This window comes from Thermobia domestica, chromosome 2, assembly GCF_964235325.1.
Source record: "Thermobia domestica chromosome 2, izTheDome1.hap1.1, whole genome shotgun sequence".
NCBI lineage: Eukaryota > Metazoa > Arthropoda > Insecta > Zygentoma > Lepismatidae > Thermobia > Thermobia domestica.
The window spans coordinates 291,866,490-291,886,231 of NC_137455.1; the positions used below are offsets into that span (position 1 = coordinate 291,866,490).

Below are 19,742 nucleotides of genomic sequence, written 5' to 3' on the forward strand. Positions count from 1 at the left end.
GACGAATACAGGAATTATAGCTGAATTTCCATCTTTGGAATGGGGAAGCAAACGAAACAATATAACAGAATAAACACGCTGATGAAATTCTAGATTCTCCTTGTTTTGTCAGGGATCGTTCCTACTTTTTCCTGATCCACTCTGGTGAGCGGTAACATAAGGGCCTTTCGAAAGTCCAAATGAGGCTTTTGCAAAGAGCGCAGGATGCTTCTGGCTGGCACGCTGAAGGGTGCTTCTGGAGTGAATGACCGCTATCGGGGTTCGCGTTACCTGTGATATCTAGGTATCAACAACACTAGGCTTCTATTTGGCTTTGGCATATTGCGTTCTTTTATATTGTAAATGCGTCATAGGCTGTCCAAACTTTAAAAACAAGAAAAGAAAAAGAGAAAATGTAAACATTTTCCCATGCTGATAATGAAATTTAGAGACATATGAAAATAACAGAAAATTGTAATTATTTTACCGTTACCGCCGGTAACAACGGTAATATGCACTACACGCCCCCTGGATTGGATTAATTACTTGAAGCTCTGTGCCAGTTGGGACTAATAATGGAGAAATGTGTATTGATTACTTGGTATGTTTGAAAATAAGCAACAATGAGTTTTGGTTTTACGATAAGGTATTCAATTATACAGTAGAAGGAACTGTGCTGAATTAAGTAAAAATGTATTTCTGTAAAGCTAAGAATTCTAGCCTTGAACGCTTACATTAATACTGCAAATAAATAAGATTATGAGAGATCACTGTGACTTTGCACTACTAACTATTAGAATCTGCTATTGATTTTATATCTATATCTATCTATCTATATCTATACATTGGCGGATCCAGATTATATAATCAAGGGACGGGCTAAACCATAGTTTGCCGCTTTATCCAGTGTAAAGCAGGATTGAAGCCCATTTTATCCTGTGTATATCTGAGCATCAAGGAGGGGGGGCTATAGCCCCTACAGCCCACCCCTTGGATCCGCGCCTATATATATATATACTACGTGATCAAAAGTATCCGGACACCCCCAAAAATATACATTTTTCATATTAGGGGCATTGTGCTGCCACCTACTGCCAGGTACTCATTATCAGCGACCTCAGTAGTCATTAGACATCGTGAGAAAGCAGAGTGGGGCGCTCCGCGGAACTCACGCACTTCGAACGTGGTCAGATGATTGGGTGTTACTTGTGTCAGAAGTCTGTACGCGAGATTTCCACACTACTAAACATCCCTAGGTCCACGTCCACTGTGTCTGATGTGATAGTGAAGGGGCACGTATAGCACAAAAGCGTACAGGCCAACCTCGTCTGGTGACTGACAGAGACCGCCGACAGTTGAAGAGGGTCGTAAAGTGTAATAGGCAGACATCTATCCAGACCATCACACAGGAATTCCAAACTGTATTAGGATCCACTCCAAGTACTATGACAGGCATGAGGTGAGAAAACTTGGATTTCATGGTCGAGCGGCTGCTCGTAAGCCACACATCACGCAGGTAAATGCCAAATGACACCTCGTTGGTGTAAGGAGCGTAAATATTATGGTAGATTGAACAGTGGAAAAATGTTGTGTGGAGTGACGAGTACACAATGGCGATCCGATGGCAGGGCGATTGCCCGGTGTGGGTATGGCGAATGCCCGGTGAACGTCATCTGTCAGCGTGTGTAGTGCCAACAGTAAAATTCGGAGGTGGTGGTGTTATGGTGTAGTAGTGTTTTTCTTGGAGGGGGCTTGCACCCTTGTTGTTTTGCGTGGCACACTCACAGCGCAGGCCTACATTGATGTTTTAAGCACCTTCTTGCTTTCCACTTTTGAAGAGCAATTCGGGGATGGCGATTGCATCTTTCAACACTATCGAGCACCTGTTCATACTGCACGGCTTGTGGCGGAGTGGTTACACAATCATAACATCCCTGTAATGGACTGGCCTGCACAGAGTCCTGATTTGAATCCTATGGAACACCTTTGGGATGCTTTGGTACGCCGATTTCGTGCCAGGCCTCAGCGACCTACATCGATACCCCTCCTCAGTTCAGCACTCCGTAAAGAATGGGCTGCTATTTCCCAAGAAACCTTCCAGCACCTGATTGAAAGTATGCCTGCGAGAGTGGAAGCTGTCATCAAGGTTAAGGGTGGGCCAACACCATATTGAATTTCAGCAGTACCGATGGGAGATTGCCACGAACTTGTAAGTCATTTTCAGCCAGGTGTCCGGATACTTTTGATCACGTAGTGTGTGCACGTTGGCTAGTAACCTGGAACCCTGCAACATTATTCCTAATTGGGTCCCGCACCTCCTAAGTCCGGCCCTGGAAACGGACTTATGTTAGTTCCAGAGGTGGAAGCGTGACTTTTTCGTTCGGTGCGCATATATAGAATAGGCTACATATGGGCGCACTTATAAAACACTAGTACTAACGGAAATAATTGCATATTATTCTTTGTGTGCATGAAACCATGTTACTCGGGATTTCCTCGAATTTTAAAAGTAGGTCTATATGACTTGATTAAGTAAATACGAACTTCTAAAATGTATGACCCTATCACAATTTAATGAAGTAGGTCTGTATTACATAGAACGTAAAATAATTCAATCAAGAGTTTATTCCCCACTTTTAATTTTTACGAAGCGTAACGTTGTCACGTGTCAAGAGATTAGCGTGTCTGTTGGGTTTACTTTCCGGAACTGCTTTTCCTTTTAGAGTTTCTACCCATAAAGAACTTAATCATGATTTTACTTTGTAAGCAAGAATGTCCTAAAGGAGTTGTCCTTCACAATATAGTTGATTATGAAAATGGAACGTGTTTCAGCCTATAATATATGGGCAGTGGCGTATTTAGGATTTTGTTTCGGGGGAGTTATGCACAACATGGGGGAGCAGAGGAAGCAATTGCCCACCTGAGTTTGTGAATTAAGTATATTTTAATTTATGCATAAATTGAAGTGTTGATGGCAAGAATTGCAGACTAGTGAATCTTATGCGTTATAATATATATATATATATATATATATATATATATATATATATATATATATATATATATATATATATATATATAAATAATATGAAAGCAGTGAATCTAACCTTTTATTCTATTCATAGGAGAAAAAGAAAACACCTCTTGGTCTACCTAATTTCCTGGGCTACTTATTCTTATTCCCCTCTTGATTTTCTTCAATCAAACATTTACTTCTTTTTCTAACTAAACGATGTAAATATTCCTTTGCTCTATAACTAAAGTCTCGTTATATAGATATCCGTGCAGGTTGGTGTGGAACACCAGTTTCGCTTATCAGCTTCTCTTAGTTTTGTTGTTACTGACGGCGTCCGGCTTGAATTATAACCAACAATGGTCGAAAGTATGATAGGAGAAACGAAAGAAAGTTAACAACTAAGAGGAAAAAACAGAAGAGTAGAATGGACGAAAGAACGAACGCATTTCTTACATGGAATGAAATTTAACGAATATAGTAGCTATTATTTTTGAACAAAGAGCATATGGAAATGGAAAGTCAACGAAATTCTCAGAAATGGTAAAAAGGATTATTGTTGTACGTGGAATGCGAAAAACTAATATTTTTTGGGGGGGGAGCTTGAGCCCGATAGCCCCCCTAAATACGCCACTGAATATAGAATTATAGAGGTCCGAAGAATGAGTCGTGAGCTTTGGAGGAGGAATAAGCCTCACTGCCAGAAATATCCTGTACGTTGAAAATCAATCCTCTCTTCAGGATTCAGTCTTACAAACATTTAACCCGTCGCCATTTGAAATGGCGTTCGAAGATTTGAAAAGAATTGTAAATTTCTTTTTAGCTTGATGGTTGATGCACCATAAAGCCGAAAAAGGATCTGTTCAACTTTAGTACATGCCTAACCGTTCGTTGTTGAACTTGATCTGTAATTATTTAAAGAAAATACACTTGAACTTGCCGCAAGTGTGTTGTATGGGTTCTAGTGTTACAGTAAGACAGGCACCACATAGTATCATGCTTTAAGCAAACATTTGTCTACCGAAATGCTTTTAATACATCTCGATCCATCTTTAATTGATTCCGTTGATCAACTTATCATAGTAGGCGGTTATTAATACCTTCCAAAATGACCACCTGCCTACTCTTCTAACTACGTGTATCACAAAGTTATTTGGCATTAAATTCAGGCTGTTACTCTTCGAAACAAATGGTGATTCATCACTAAATATATGTACCGTTAATTTTCTCTTCCTCTCATACGCAGATTCGTGGTTGTAGCGAGTGAACTATTTGTTCAACATTTTTTACCTCTGTGCTTTAATTATCTCCTGTAGAAGCTATGTATACGTAAGGAGCAGGAACAAATCATTCGTCATGGAGCAAGGCACATGACAGATTATGCATTACATATGACTACATTATTGTTGCTTCACATCGTATTTATGACAAAATTTGCATCATAATTATGCAATTTACAATCTATTGTGCACAGTGATCTAGTTTATATGGTAAATATGCTGGAAACAATGGCTCGTGTTTATACATTTTTTTAAAAAAGGGCTACCAAAAAACAAGAAGTTAATTTTCCAGCCAATTTCATTTTCTCAAAATTATTGAAATTTGAATGCAAATATATCGTAGTATAAAATTGATTGATTGGTATGTTTTAGCAAGGCTCTTTTGCTCCATCATTCACATAGTTTATGTGATTCCTCGACATACATGAATACCAATCAATGGGGCCGCGGTGGCTCAGTGGTAGAGAGTTCACCTCTGGTGTGTGGGGTTTCTGGTTCGATCCCAGCTCGCACCAAGTGGACCTTGTGGTGGACGAACACCGTGTAAGTGGGTTTTCTTGGGGTTCTCCCGTTTCCTCTCAATTTTTCATTCCACAATTTCATTTATTTCTCATCATCATCGTCTTCTTTAACCTCGCCGGTATAATCGTGGGACATAAAACTCAAAAGATTTCATTTCAGTCCCAATCAACTACGGATTTTATGAAATTGGAGCTCACTCAGGCTCATGATAGGTTCGCGCTCAGGAAGGACTAAGGTTCACTAACCTCAATACAGCTTGTACTCACTTTTAGTTGCGCTCACCAGGGCTGGATCTACGAAATATTGCACCCGGGGCAAAGACTTACATCTACCCTCCTTTCTCCCAATTTTGCATCGAAATGACGCCCCCTACATACACTTAACCAGCTGCGCCCCGGGGCAAATGCCCCGAATTGACCCCCCTAGATCCGGCCCTGGCACTCACTCAGCATGTTGGGTCTCGAACTCACTATCAAATCAGTTACTGAGTTCTAGTCCTCCCGAGTTTGAATATATCTGGTACATATCGACTATTGACTAAATCTAATATTAGCTGTAGAGGTATCCAAATATTTTTTTCGAGATTTTACATAATTCTAAAACAGTAGAATATCATGCAATAAGATTTATATTAACATTAAATCTGTGGTAATATTCATTACTGCAAAAGTTATTTTTGACTTACATTAAAGTTTGAAACTTTTAGAGATACGAAGATGAAAGGAGTTGAGTTGATTTTGAGTTTAACGTCCCGTTCAGCAGCGAGGCTATATGAGACGTGGACCTACTGATTAACGTGGAATCCGAACCACATGAGCTCCCGCCGGGAATCGAACCCGGGTCTTCCACGCCAAAGGCGCGTACGCTAACCGCTTAGCCACGGAGAAGCTCGAAGATGAAAGGAATCAAGAAAGAGTGGGGTAAGAGCAGGAGATGAACATTTATTCGAGATCGAGGGGAAAATATTGAAACTGACAGTACAATCATATTCAAAACAATTGCAATCTACACGTCAGAGCCTGACGTATTAAAAATAATACAAAATTTATGCTTGTTTTTCATAAGTGAAAAGAGATAATGAAATGCAACTTACTACAATCATAGATATTGTTATTCTACAATAGAAAATATGAAAATATGATTCAGTGTTGCTATCCATAGAAATTACAGTGTTGCCAGAATAAGATTTCCCCAAAAATCTAAGTTAAGACCGACTAGAGGAACGGACTCAATTGCATTTGATTAAGTATCATGTTGTCTTTGAATCCTATGATGAATTACTTTTTAAATAATAGTTGTGTAGTTGTATTTAGTTTATAATAAACAGAATAGTTTTAACATGCAGTTACTAAAATTAAATAATAGACTAATGTTATTTTAAAAGTAATTCAGTGCATGCGAAAATAGCTTTTAGTATTTTATCAAACTAAAGATACGGTTTATACTATTATTATTATTATTAAAGTGAATTAATACAACCTCAGTAAACATATTATGTAATTATACAATTGTATGGTTATGTTCATGAACTCACAATGTTTGAAAATTGGAGGTAAACTCGGTATTAATTTACTCAGTTTATGATATTTTTAAAAATGTTATTTAAAGATTTTAGTGTTTATATTGTGTTTAATTCCACAATTAGCAATTTCAAGACAATATTCCTAATTGTAACAACAGCTCCTTTCACAATCTTAAGCTGGTCTATGTTAACTAGAGAATATGACAGCCGAGCCAAGATTCAGTACTCTGAGCAATGCAACAAATCCTCATATTGTATATTCACTCGAGTTATTGCTAGACGAAAGCCTCTCCAGCGTTTTGATTGAAACACACAATCAATGCACCCAGGCCTCTTCAAAGTTGTGACTGACACCCACAATCAATGCACTTAAGCCTCTCCAACGTTGACTGAAACGCATAGTCAATGCAAATAGGTCTGCAACGTTGTGACTGAGACGCACAATTAATGCTCTCAGACCTCTCCAACGTTGACTGAAACACATAGTCAATGCAAATAGGTCTCCAACGTTGTGACTGAGATGCACAATCAATGCACTTAAGCCTCTCCAACGTTGGCTGAGACGAACAATCAATGCACTTAAGTCTCTCCAACGTTGTGACTGAAACTCTCAGTCAATACACTTAGCCCTTTCCAACGTTGTGACTAAAACGCACAATCAATGCACTTACGCCTCTCCAACGTTGACTGAAACTCACAATCAATGCACTTAGCCCTCTCCAACGTTGTGAATGAGACGCACAAGCAATGCACTCAAGCTTCTCCAACGTTTTCTGAAACACACAGTGAATGCACTTAGCCCTCTCCAACGTTGTGACTGAGACGCACAATTAATATACTCAGGCCTTTGTCTCTCCACATCCTTTGCTACATTTCTCTGGCTCGGCTTGGCTAGCCTTTCTCTGATCAATATGCGGCCTGCCTTATAATTAACAACTTCTTTGAACATGAATGGATATGAGCTATTGGGTTCATAACGGATTCGCAGAATTACTTCTGCTTTCTAAGCACTTGTCGTGTGTTTTATGATTTATTTTCTTTTCTTTCCAGATGGGTTTCTCGACGAATCTGCAGGGCAGGACGGCCCACGAGGCTCTTCTCTGTCGCCAAGATGCAGAGCTTCGTTTGTTGGACGCGATGCGTCGTTGTCTTTCGAACAAAGTGAAGTGTGATAGGGATTATGCTTTGTCACTAAGCGCTGTGGCTTTGCAGGGGCAAAGAATTGATCATATGGATGATCTCGCCGGAAGCCTTGTGGCGCAGGTAAGGAATTAAAAGTTTATGTTTACTCCTAAAAGTAATAAGATAGCTACAGTCCATTAATTCACATATGAATTAGGAAATATTTAATTTTTATTTTATTTTATTGAATTTGAACACAACAGGTTAGAACCCATTTACAGTGTTCATACATTGTTTACACTATTTTTCACAGGTACAATATGTTATTGGAATAATAGAGGTAGATATAACATACGTATTGTACCAATTTAAATAAATCGGCAGAATGGTGAGCGACCAGGGCCCAGAATCGAGTCAACTCGTAACGGATATTTTTACAGCATATTTTACCTTATAGCTTGTGTTCATAAGCCGTTTGTAAATACGATACCTCTTGGAAGAGAATGCCGTGAGGAACAAATAAATTCAGGGAAAGGGACACATATCTTGAGATAAAATTTATTGACTAGAACGAAATAAAATACAAACGAAAACGAAATATAATAATAATAATAATAATAATAATAATAATAATATAGAGATAACGAGTTAATCTATAACGAGCTCTTCAGACCTTGTTTGCTTCAACTTTTGATATTCTATAGTAATTGTGGCAAAGGATTGTTTTTGGAAAAAAGAAAATAAGTTGAGTAGAAAAAACAAATTTTAGCCACCTGAATTGTTTGTCAAAATCAAGTCATTTTAAAAGAGCAATGAAAAAATCGAATGATTTTCACTAAGTTCGGATATTATTTTTATGAAGTAAAGAAAACTACCAATTTTAGGAGATTTTAACTCAATGAGACGTTCTGAAACGTTCCTGACTGACTTTAATGGAAGCATATTAAATATAAATTCTGAGATTTTAAATTATTTAAACCGGAACATATACCACCGCCCTTTTTGATAGGATTTTAACCTGACAACGTTCACTCTGTAAGGGACAGTAATACATGGAATTTTTTCAGTTAAACGAACTTGGCTGAGTACAGTAACAGGCTCGTAGCCAACCCAAAAAATGTCGGGGGCAGCAGAAGTTAGGGAGGCTCAATTCAATCATATTATAGTTCATTTGCAAGCCTATACCGTGAAAATATTTAGGGGGCAGTTAAAATTTAGGGGATGCCGGCTCCCTCGTACCTCTCCGTGGATACGGGTCTGGACAGTAATACATGGAAGCTTAGCTGAAGACAGTAATACATGGAAGTTTTTCACTTAGAATAAAGTTAGCTGAGAACAGAATACATGCAAGCTTCTTACTTATAACAAACAGTAACTGAGTAATACGTGAAACGTTATAATAAGGATAGCTTCGTAGAATAGTACATCAAAGCTTTTCAGTTTAAATGAAATTTATCTCGGAACAGTAGTACATGCAAACTTCTCTTAAAGTGAAATTAACTGTAGAGTAATACATGCAAGCTGAAGCTTCTCAGATTACCAATGACCTGCCAATGATGCTAGAATGCCTATGATAATGGTCATGGTCGTCTTCTGTACTATATACAGGGTGTCTCAAAAGTCCCTTGACATAGGGTAATTCTGTTATCAGAGTTACAACAAAATGTAAGAGGGGAAACCCTTTCCAAATATGATACTTTCAATCTAAAGTGAAGGAATGTTTTAAATTGGACAGGCCATTTGGGTTGTACACTCTTTATGTGCCCAATGTTGAATGAAAATGCAACGTTGCCATTTACCTAGACCTATACCGGTAACATAAGTGAATGAAGTTACTATATTTTACATACGTGTCCATGGCCAGCCCTCATTTCAAACACGCCCCCATTAATACAGAACAGTTAAATGTTAATTCTATGAAATAATTATGATACATTATACAAAATCTCAAAGGTACACTTTTGTTTAGCAGGCACAGTACGTACGAACACATGCAGTCAGTATAATCAATGAAACTATGAGGAAAGTAGAAAATCCTGATTTTGATAGAGACGAAAGACAATTTCTCTATCTTTTCACTAATGGTATCACAATACTCATTGTAAAAGCGTGCTTTGTCTCCTCCAATGTTTTGACCCAATACAGTTCTCTATTTTTATATAGTTCTTACTGAACGAGTTGTTGAACGAAATCATTTAGATAAGAGTTGAGTTGATTTTGAGTTTAACGTCCCGTTCAGCAGCGAGGCTATATGAGACATGGACCTACTGATTAACGTGGAATTCGAACCACATGAGCTCTCGTCGGGAATCGAACACGGGTCTCCCACGCCAAAGGCGCGTACGCTAACCGCTTAACCACGAAGGAGCTCCATTTAGATAATGAATATACATTTTGTAACATATCTTAATATCGCTCATACCAAACGGTTATATCAATATTACTCATTACTACTACAAACAACTATAATAGAGAACGTAATATAGCTATCCGCTGGAAAAATTTTAAGAATTAGAATTAAATCAACATGTCTCTTCTAAATGCTCAAATGTGGAAGCTTTATGCATATCGAAAAATTCGTAAGATAAGTTCAAGAGAGCGCATGTTGGCTAGGAAATGATGAAAATTTTTAGTTAGGTCACAAACGGAGCGATCGGGAGATTTTTTTCTATCTTAGAATGATACTTGAAGATATTTAAATTTCCTTAAATTGTAAAAAAAAAAATGTAACCAATAACTTCAGTTAGTCGTATTTTGCATTTCAAACCACAAAACTTTTTGTAATTGCAATCACCATATTGGATCCGCCATTTTGAATTTTGTAATTTTGACGTCAGATTCTGAATCAGCTGTCCTAACCCCTTCCCCTGGCAGTTCTCCATTAAGTGATTGTTTTCTGTTTGTGCTTGGAGACCACCCCTAACGTTCAAAGGGTGGTTTCTACCCTCAAACCCGCACCGTTTGCCGAAATAAAAAAAAATACGTGTCTATTATTTTTCGATGTTCTACAAGTATGCAAAGTTTCATTCAAATCGGTGAGTTACACTTCCGTAAGTCTCCTTGTGAGAGGCAATTGAAAAGCTACTTACTTTGAGATATAGTGAACTGAGGTCAAGAAATCCAAAGCAATGGCCGCCCAGTAGAACTTCCCTAGTCTAGAACCCATTTCTCTTAACTTACAAGCTCTAAATTATTCCTGAAATTCATAAAATATTGTGAAGTAATATTAAAATAATAGTACACGTTTAGGGCTCCCAGACTTTCCGGTTTAGTCATTCATCATCTGCTCGCGCCCCCAAATTGTTCAAAACTCCAAATGTCATGTTCGATATATACGAGTGTATATAAACAGGGTGGCCCATTTTAATCTTTCCACGGAAATATCTCAAAAACGGTTGAACATAAATGAACTGAACAAAGACTCAAATAGGAAAAACCATGGGACAAATCGAATGATGATATCGTGGTGCCAAGCAGTGCCGCTCTTCAAAGGGACCCGGGGGCTAACTTTAAAATTTAAAATGGAAACATGGGGTGAGTGACACCTCGTTCGATAGATCTTTAAACACTGAAAAGCAATGTTGCAAAAGATTTTTCATATCGGTCACCGTATTCAAAATGGGCGCCAAGATATGTTACCTGTATCAGATAAATGTCAAGTAGCACTAATAAGAAAACGGTTGAACATAAATGAACCAAACAAAAACTCAAATAGGAAAGCCATGGAGGCACATCCAATGGTGTTGTCGCAGTTTCCCCCAGGGATGCTCTTCATGGGGGCCCAGGGCCCAACTTCAAAAATTTAAATGGAAACATGGGGCGAGTGATACCTCGTTCGGTAGATCTTCAAACACTAAGCAGAGTTATGACAAAAGATTTTTCATATCGGTTACCGTATTCAAAATGGCTGCTAAGACATAATGCCTATATCAGATTACCGGTAAGCGTCTAGCACCACTAATATGAAAGCGCTTGGAGATAAATGAACAGAACAAAAAGTGAAACAGGAAAATGACATAAAGCACGTCGAATGATGATGTGGAGACCCCTAAGGTCGATTTTTATGGGAGCCTAGGGCCCAACTTCAAACTTGTCAATGGGAAAAAACATAGGTCAAACGATATCTCGTTCGATAGATCTTTAAAAAAAACTAAAAAGTGTTGTGGCATAAGATTTTTCATATCGGTCACCGTATTAAAAATGGCCACCGGATCTGGTACCTGTATCAGATAAAACGTCCAGTACCACTAATATGAAAACGGTAGGAGATAAATGAACAGGATAAAACTCTTATAGGAAATCACAGAGGGTATTTATCATTCCACGCCTCGAAAATAATCCAACAGAGAAAAAGATTATTAAGGTATAAGTGACATAATTCTATAGAGGAAATCTAATTCTTAGAAAATTATCTTTCCGATCTCCATCCGTAAGTGGGTGAAGCGGAAATGAAGGGTAAAATCTCAAATGAGAACCTACTTTTACTTGCAATAGGTATGGTTTGTCTGAAACACTTGGGTGTACAAGTGACTGGTACTGTAATGAACCAATATTGTGCAGACGACTTTTGAGTAAAATAAACGTTCTTGTTCAGACGACGTTGCAGGCAATGATTTGTGTAGACGACCTTGTTCTAAAATTGCATTGTTTGACTAATTGGTTTCGCATTTCAGTTGATTCATTTTTGCACAAATCATTGCCTGCAATCAAAATGGAAGGTACCATTTAACAAGAATTTTACCTACTGTTTTACATTACAGACATTTATCTGTTATAAAAACACATTTTAGATAATTTTGTTGTGTAGATACAATTTGGAAAAACTAAGGTTCTCATTTGCAGTTTCACCGTTCCTTCCCGTCCCGATTCACCCACTTACGGAGGACGTTGGAATGTTGATTTTCTAGGAACTAGATTTCCTCGTTTGCATTATGGCACTTTTACTCTAATCATCTTTGTTGCAACATTTTCGAGCCCTGGAACGATAAATACCCTCTGTGATTTTCTATAGGAGTTTTATTCCGTTCATCCGTTATCTTCAACCGCTTTCATATTAGTGGTACTGGACGTTTTATCTGATACAGGCACCATATCTTGGCGGTCATTTTGAAAACGGTGACCCATATGAACAATCTTTTGCCACAACCTGTTTAGTGTATGAAGATCTATCGAACGAGGTATCACTTGACCCATATTTCTGTTTAAAATTTCTAAGTTGGGTCTGGGCCCTCACGAAAGGCGTCCCTGGGGGGCACCGCGACATCATCATTTGATTTGCCCCATGGCTTTCCTATTTGGGTTTTTGTTTGGTTTATTTATGTTCAACCGTTTTCATATTAGCGATACTGTACGTTTATCTGATACAGGTAACATATCTTGGCAGCCATTTTGAATACGGTGACCGATATGAAAAATCTTTTGCAACATTACTTTTCAGTGTTTAAAGATCTATCGAACGAGGTGTCACTCGTCCCATGTTTCCATTTAAAATTTTAAAGTTGGGTCCCGGGGCCGCTTAAAGAACGACCTTGGGGACACCGCGAAATCACCATTCGATCTGCCCCATGGTATTTCCTATTTGAGTGTTTATTTAGTTCATTTATGTTCAACCGTTTTTGAGATATTTCCGTGGAAAGATTAAAATGGGCCACCCTATATATATATATATATATATATATATATAATATAAGTTATTATTCGTACAATATTTCTAAAATCCCGCTTTTGTTAGCCATTGTTATTCAACTAAGCAATATTTTACTCTCTATTACTCGCTTTTGTTGAGTGTTGACCTATTGTTTAATTAATTCTATTATTTTAGCCCCAAAAAATGCATAACTATGAATATATTGTAAACTTTCATGTATTGTCCGGTTTTTCGCATAAATTTTCATATTGGTTCCGGATTTTTGGTTTGAACCGAATATCAGTACTAATATTCTTAAATATAATTTCAAAATAATACTTCTACTCTAGTAAGAATTACAAGTCTAGTACTTTAGTTGAAAGAAGCCACAGTCAGATGTAGCTTTTCGTCGGCTGCACTGTTGCCACACTTGGTACAATTGTACCAAATTCAGCCCTTTTTGTTATTCATCGGCCCGTTGGTACCACGCTGGCATTTTCAGCCCCTTTTGTGAAAACGTTGGTACAATTCTACCCAATTCAGCACCATTTAACAAATACTTGTCACATTTTAAATAGTGTCAGTAAGACTTTTCCTACATCTCACGTTATTCATACTGTGTGATGTCATGAGGAGTGATGTCATACGAACTCGGAGATGATTGATTTTTTCCTTCGTTTTACATATTTTTTTCATATATGGACATAATACCATTTTGGTTTATTGGTCACTTTAAAATAGAGGCGCGTTTGGTTGCCTTATAATACGTACCGAAGACGATAACTATTTTCTCTTTTAATTTGCGGCCTCTGTCTTATTTCCTTCGTGCGAGAAAAGTTTCATCTACTTCCACGGTTGTTTGGGGTCCTCCTAGTGGCGTAGAAAGAGGGTAGGCAAGGTAGGCAATGCTACGGCCCAGGACATATCAGTATATTAAAGGGGCGCGCATATATCAGTCCCATATTATATGTACTGAGCTTACTAACTATAAAATTTTCGTACGCAACAGGCTTTCAACAATAATGACAAATTCTATGACCTATAAGATCTGGAGTAAAATGAGTTAAAAAGTGTTGCCATGAAGCACAGCACAATTGCCACGTACTGCGGCTACACAGAATCAAGCACAAGCACCAAAGGTTGGGCAAACCGGGCAACTTCCCGGGATGCTAACATCAGGGGGGCGCCCAAACGAGCACCCCAAAATAAATTTTCGAACGTATTTTCTAACACCACTGTAATAAAATGTAAAATATAGTCTAGAACTAAGTGGGGGCACCAAAGACTCGATGACAGGGTGAAAATTGTGCTTTCGACCGTTCCTGATGCAGACTGAGATGACGTAGTGTTAAATGGATGAGGAGGATACTGACCTATTTAGGCTCTAATCTCAACATTATGGGAGAGTAATAATTAGCTGATCTTTTTAAAATACTGATTGCAATATTACTTACAGTATTTTTGTAGACGTGATAACTTTTATTTTGCAGTTAGTGAATTTTTAGCCCTGTTTTAGCGGAAAGAAAAATCTCATGGCCTATTAAATGGGTGAGGGGGTGCCACTAGGGATTTTGCCTAGAGGTGCCAAAGGCCATTGTTGCGCCACTGGGTCCTCCAATTTGGATATTCTTTAAAAATGATTTTTAATAAGAGCACGCTTTTGATTTCTACTCTTGGAAGAGGGGGGGGGGTTCTAGAACTTCACTTCTTTTAGTTTCGTGCTAGAGCTATGTATTACACTGGTATAAAATAATGAATTCAGCCCCTTTTGTTTCAATTTGGTACTATTTTTCAGCCCACTCCAGAGCTAGGATTGTGGCAACAGTGGTCGGCTGTAGCAACAAGTAATCTAGTGTTAATTACTCATACATGTAGTTTTTCCATTAATTTTATCAATAGCATGATACAAACAGCTTTAGAACTGTATAGTAGTATTCTCATTCGTAGATTGGCAGCGCATTGTTACGATTTTTTTTTTTAAAAAAAAAGTTTAACCTAAACGGCATAATCGTAGGATATTAAAGGAGAAGGAGATGTGTTTAACAAAAGTGAATGACTTTGAAATTATTATTATTATTATTATTATTATTATTATTATTATTATTATTATTATTATTATTATTATTATTATTTGTGTCCTCCCAAAGGCTCACGCGGTACCGCTAGACCAGCGAGCAGGGCTGTTACGATGTAGTTGTCCTCGAATTTACAGAAAGATAGATAGGTAATGGTAGAGGAGCTTGTTGTGAACATTAAAAAATTATTGTACGCAACTAATTTTGTATAATAGCTTTTGAGTTAATTTCAAAATGTTGTTCACAGCACAATAGTGGGTGGGTAATAAGGCTACACATTAGGTATTCCGAATTTAGGTTGAACATGTGGGTATATTATTGAGAAAAAATTCAAGTATCTTGGTACATTGATATCTATTTTCATTTGTTTTTGTTTGGCACTAGTGCCATTTCTAAATAATCTAATAAAATATAATATTCTGTGTACTGTTTTGTGTTACGTTTTTTCTATATATTATCGTAAAGTAAGTAATGTTTGCGAGGGGAAACTTGACCCATTTGCCGTGCAAAAATCGATATGTTTACTCCACGGTTCTATTGAGCTCCCTCGTGGCTAAGTGGTTAGCGTATGCGCCTTTGGCGTGGGACACCTGGGTTCGATTCCCAGCGGGAGCTCATGTGGTTCAGATCCCACGTTAAACTGTAGATCCACATCTCATGTAGCCTAGGGGTGTTCGATAAGGCTGAAGACCTATCGAACTTCGGCAGTGAAAATTTATCGAGTTGTCATCGGTTACTCGAAACCGTTCGAGTATTTGAAATTATCGAAATTTCGAGTATTATCGAAGTTTCGGGTATTATTGAAATTTCGAGTATTACCGAAGTTTCGGGTATTATCGACATTTCGAGTATTATCGAAGTTTCGGGTATTATCAAAAGTAGTGATGAACAGTTCGGTTCCTTCACCTCTCCAATGATTTCTTCTTGCAACCAAACTAGTCAAACAACTTTTTTCATCTGATAACACTAGTTAACAAATTTAAACTTTTTGTTTGTTACATGAGAAAAATCACCTGATCTTAAAGGAACTTTTTGCCCTGAATTCGAATATGCACTCGGTTTCTCTCCATCACGTACAGTTTTCCCGTAACAGAGGGATTTTCGGGAAATTCCCTCAAAACTTTCCCTTTTTCAGATATTTTATTCCCCTAGCTCCTGTCCCCTTACATAGAGTAACATAGAATTATACCTAAGTATACCTTGATTTATATTTAATAAACCCTAAAAGTTTCGTAAAAATCGCTTTGTTCTTTCTAGAGAAATAAATATATTTGTATGTATACTGTGTGCACTGTTTATTGCACCTGATAGTAATGCTTTCAGATCTCCTGAGTTGGGTAAAAACGATTTCCTTTATTACTACAAACACAGACATAAAAATGAATATTTACAATAGTCAACAGCACACTTGTATTGCTCTCTGTAAATTAGAAACGTGTATAAAAATAGAAAGTACTTCCAACGTATATTTTTTTAACGTGTGACGTTGACTGTATATGTATATCTTAATACATATATATATATATATACAATTCTCCAAGTTTTTTCGTTTTGTTCATGAAATGATTATCAATATTTGTTATCAAATGTAACAGAATGCAAAAGAAAGAAAGAATGGAATACAGACTCATTGTTGACAACAATGAACTAATGCAGTCTAAATTTTCCACTACGGTATCGTTTCCCGCGCATTTCTTTCTTTCTTGTGTTCTTGACACCTGGTGAGGGAGTTTTGTACATTTTTATATTGACGTGTGGTTTAACACTACTTCACTTTCAAAGTTGTCTTTGCTGCTAAGAGTGCTTTCATGTTTGATCTTAACGGCATTATACCCAACTAAGACCAGAAGTTTAGTTTGTGATCAGTACAATGGCGTCAAGAGAACGGCGTTCGTGTGTTAACTCACCAAATAGTTTTTATTATGTGTGTGGCCAGTTTGTAGTTAAAGGACAGTGTAGATCCATTACGCCATCAGTGAAACTAGCATATTATATATATTTCGGATGTCGTGTGGGAGATCAGGACAAAACTTGGGCACCCAACATAATTTGTACGTCGTGCTACGTCACTTTACTTGCATGGGCCAAAGGGAAACGGAGGTTCATGAAATTTGCTGTACCAATGGTGTGGAGAGAACCCACCAACCATCTGGATGATTGTTATTTTTATCTCACAGTAGTTAAGGGACATTCTAAAAAAAGCAAATACACAATAAGTTATCCCAACGTTAAATCCGCAATTAGACCTATTCCGCACGGGGATGAACTTCCACTTCCCGAGTCCCCTACCAACTGGGAAGAGATATGGCCAAAAGACACTGATGATGATCATGACCTTGATGAACCATCGACATCAACATGTACATCCAAGGATCCAACGTTCATCCCTGACTGTGTTCGCGAGCCACATTTCATCCGGCAATGTGAACTTAATGACCTAGTCCGTGATTTGCACCTGACAAACAAGAGGCGGAACTTCTGGGATCAAGGCTCCAGCAGTGGAACTTATTGGATGCAGAAACGAACATATCAGTGTACAGGAAAAGACATGTTCAATTTTCAAGCTCTTTCTCAATGCAAGATAATGTGTGCGTATGTACGGATATAAATGGGTTGATGACGGAGCTAGGAATTCCTTACGTTCCAGGAGAATGGAGGTTATTTATCGACGCGTCAAAGGTCAGTCTTAAAGCTGTCCTTTTACATAATGGAAATAAAAAACCTTCTATACCACTTGCGCACTCAGTGAAGATTAAGGAATCCTATGACACCATGTCAACTTTGCTAAATCTTATAAATTACAAGGACCATTGTTGGCAAATATGATGTGATCTCAAGGTAGTTGGTATTTTATTAGGACTGCAGTGCGGTTACACGAAGTACCAATGTTTTTTATGTTTATGGGATAGCCGAGCTGATGACAAACATTATGAAGTGAAGGAATGGGAACCTAGAGTGAATTACGTACCTGGAGAATGCAACGTCAAATACGCTCCTTTGATAGATCCTAATAAGATATTACTACCGCCACTTCATATCAAGTTAGGACTTATGAAAAACTTTGTCAAAGCCATGGACACATCTGGTGAAGGTTTCAAGTATTTGCGAGATAAGTTCCCTAACCTGAGTGATGCTAAGATTTCAGCGGGAGTGTTTATTGGTCCCCAAATTAGGAAATTAATGCTTGATGATAGCTTTGACAGCAAGTTAAACAGTGCTGAGCTAGCTGCCTGGAGAGCATTTAAGTGTGTTGTGCGCAACTTTCTGGGCAATAACAAAGCTGAGAGTTACACAGAAATCGTACAGGACATGATACAGAAATACAAAGAGTTGGGTTGTAGGATGTCTTTAAAAATCCACTTTTTGCACTCCCACCTCAGCTTCTTTCCTGCTAACCTAGGTGCTCTCAGCGACGAACAGGGGGAAATATTTCACCAAGATATAATGGCAATGGAGAAAAGGTACCAGGGACGATGGGATCCTTCAATGATGGGGGACTATTGTTGGGGTCTTGTTAGAGAATAGGGATGGCCAGACGGATCCGGATCTCGGATATCCGGATCCTACAAGATCCGGATCCGGATCCTATAAGATCCGGATCTCGGATCCGGATCCAAAATTTCGGATCTTGGATCCGGATCCGGATATCCGGTTCCTGGATCCGGATCCGGAATTTCGGATCTTGGATCCGGATCCGGATATCCGGTTCCTGGATCCGGATCCGAAGTTTCGGATCTTGGATCCGGATCCGAAGTTTCGGATCTTGGATCCGGATCCGAAGTTTCGGATCTTGGATCCGGATCCGAAGTTTCGGATCTTGGATCCGGATCCGGAATTTCGGATCTTGGATCCGGATCCGGAATTTCGGATCTTTGATCCGGATCCGGAATTTCGGATCTTGGATCCGGATCCGAAGTTTTGAATATTGGATCCGGATCCGGATATCCGGTTCCTGGATCCACACCCGAAATTTCGAAGTTCAGATTCATACTCCTGTTTTGAATATTTTAGGCCTTAGATTGAGACCCAGAACTAAAATATCCATATGTATAAAATTGACTAGGTGAATTTTATCTAACTCAGTGGGAAGACAATTCAATTTAAATGACAAAAGATTACATCAAAATCTCATTTTCACATTTTTCGGGTTAGACCATTGTTCCGCACACCCCATCATTTAGTCTTTAGTATATCTTTAAACGTACTACAAGTATGCCACTTTCATCTGAAGTCAGTAGTTGTTATATATTAATCGCCTTTTGCCTTTAATCGAGTTAGGATTAAAATTCGATTGTTTGTGAGACCTATGATAATATTTTCAGAATGAGTTATAACGTTGAAAAACTGCATAGTAATGCTGCATATTTTCTTTGTGCCACATTGGAATTTAATGCAGTCTGTCTTATACAATCGGCTCTTATGATTAATTCAATGATCTGGACTCCTGTAGTATTACGCTAAAATCATGGATGTCTTTGAATTTTCGTCATCATTTCTATTTTTTTATATTACGAGCAAAGTAAATATCATAAGCGGTATTTTACATAATACATATAGACGCAGATCAGTCAGTTGATTGCTTAAAGTTTATAGCAAAGCTATT

General features: G+C 38.1%; 1 protein-coding gene across 3 annotated transcripts in view; it reads left to right on the forward strand.

The window, feature by feature from the left end:
* The window catches only part of FER (tyrosine-protein kinase Fer), a 285,225-nt gene that overhangs the window by 12,176 nt on the left and 253,307 nt on the right, over window positions 1-19,742 (forward strand). For all 3 annotated transcript variants that reach the window (XM_081748883.1, XM_081748884.1, XM_081748885.1), the window contains exon 2: window positions 7,367-7,579. In XM_081748883.1, the coding sequence (XP_081605009.1) occupies window positions 7,367-7,579 (213 nt within the window). The remainder of the gene's footprint in view (window positions 1-7,366; window positions 7,580-19,742) is intronic.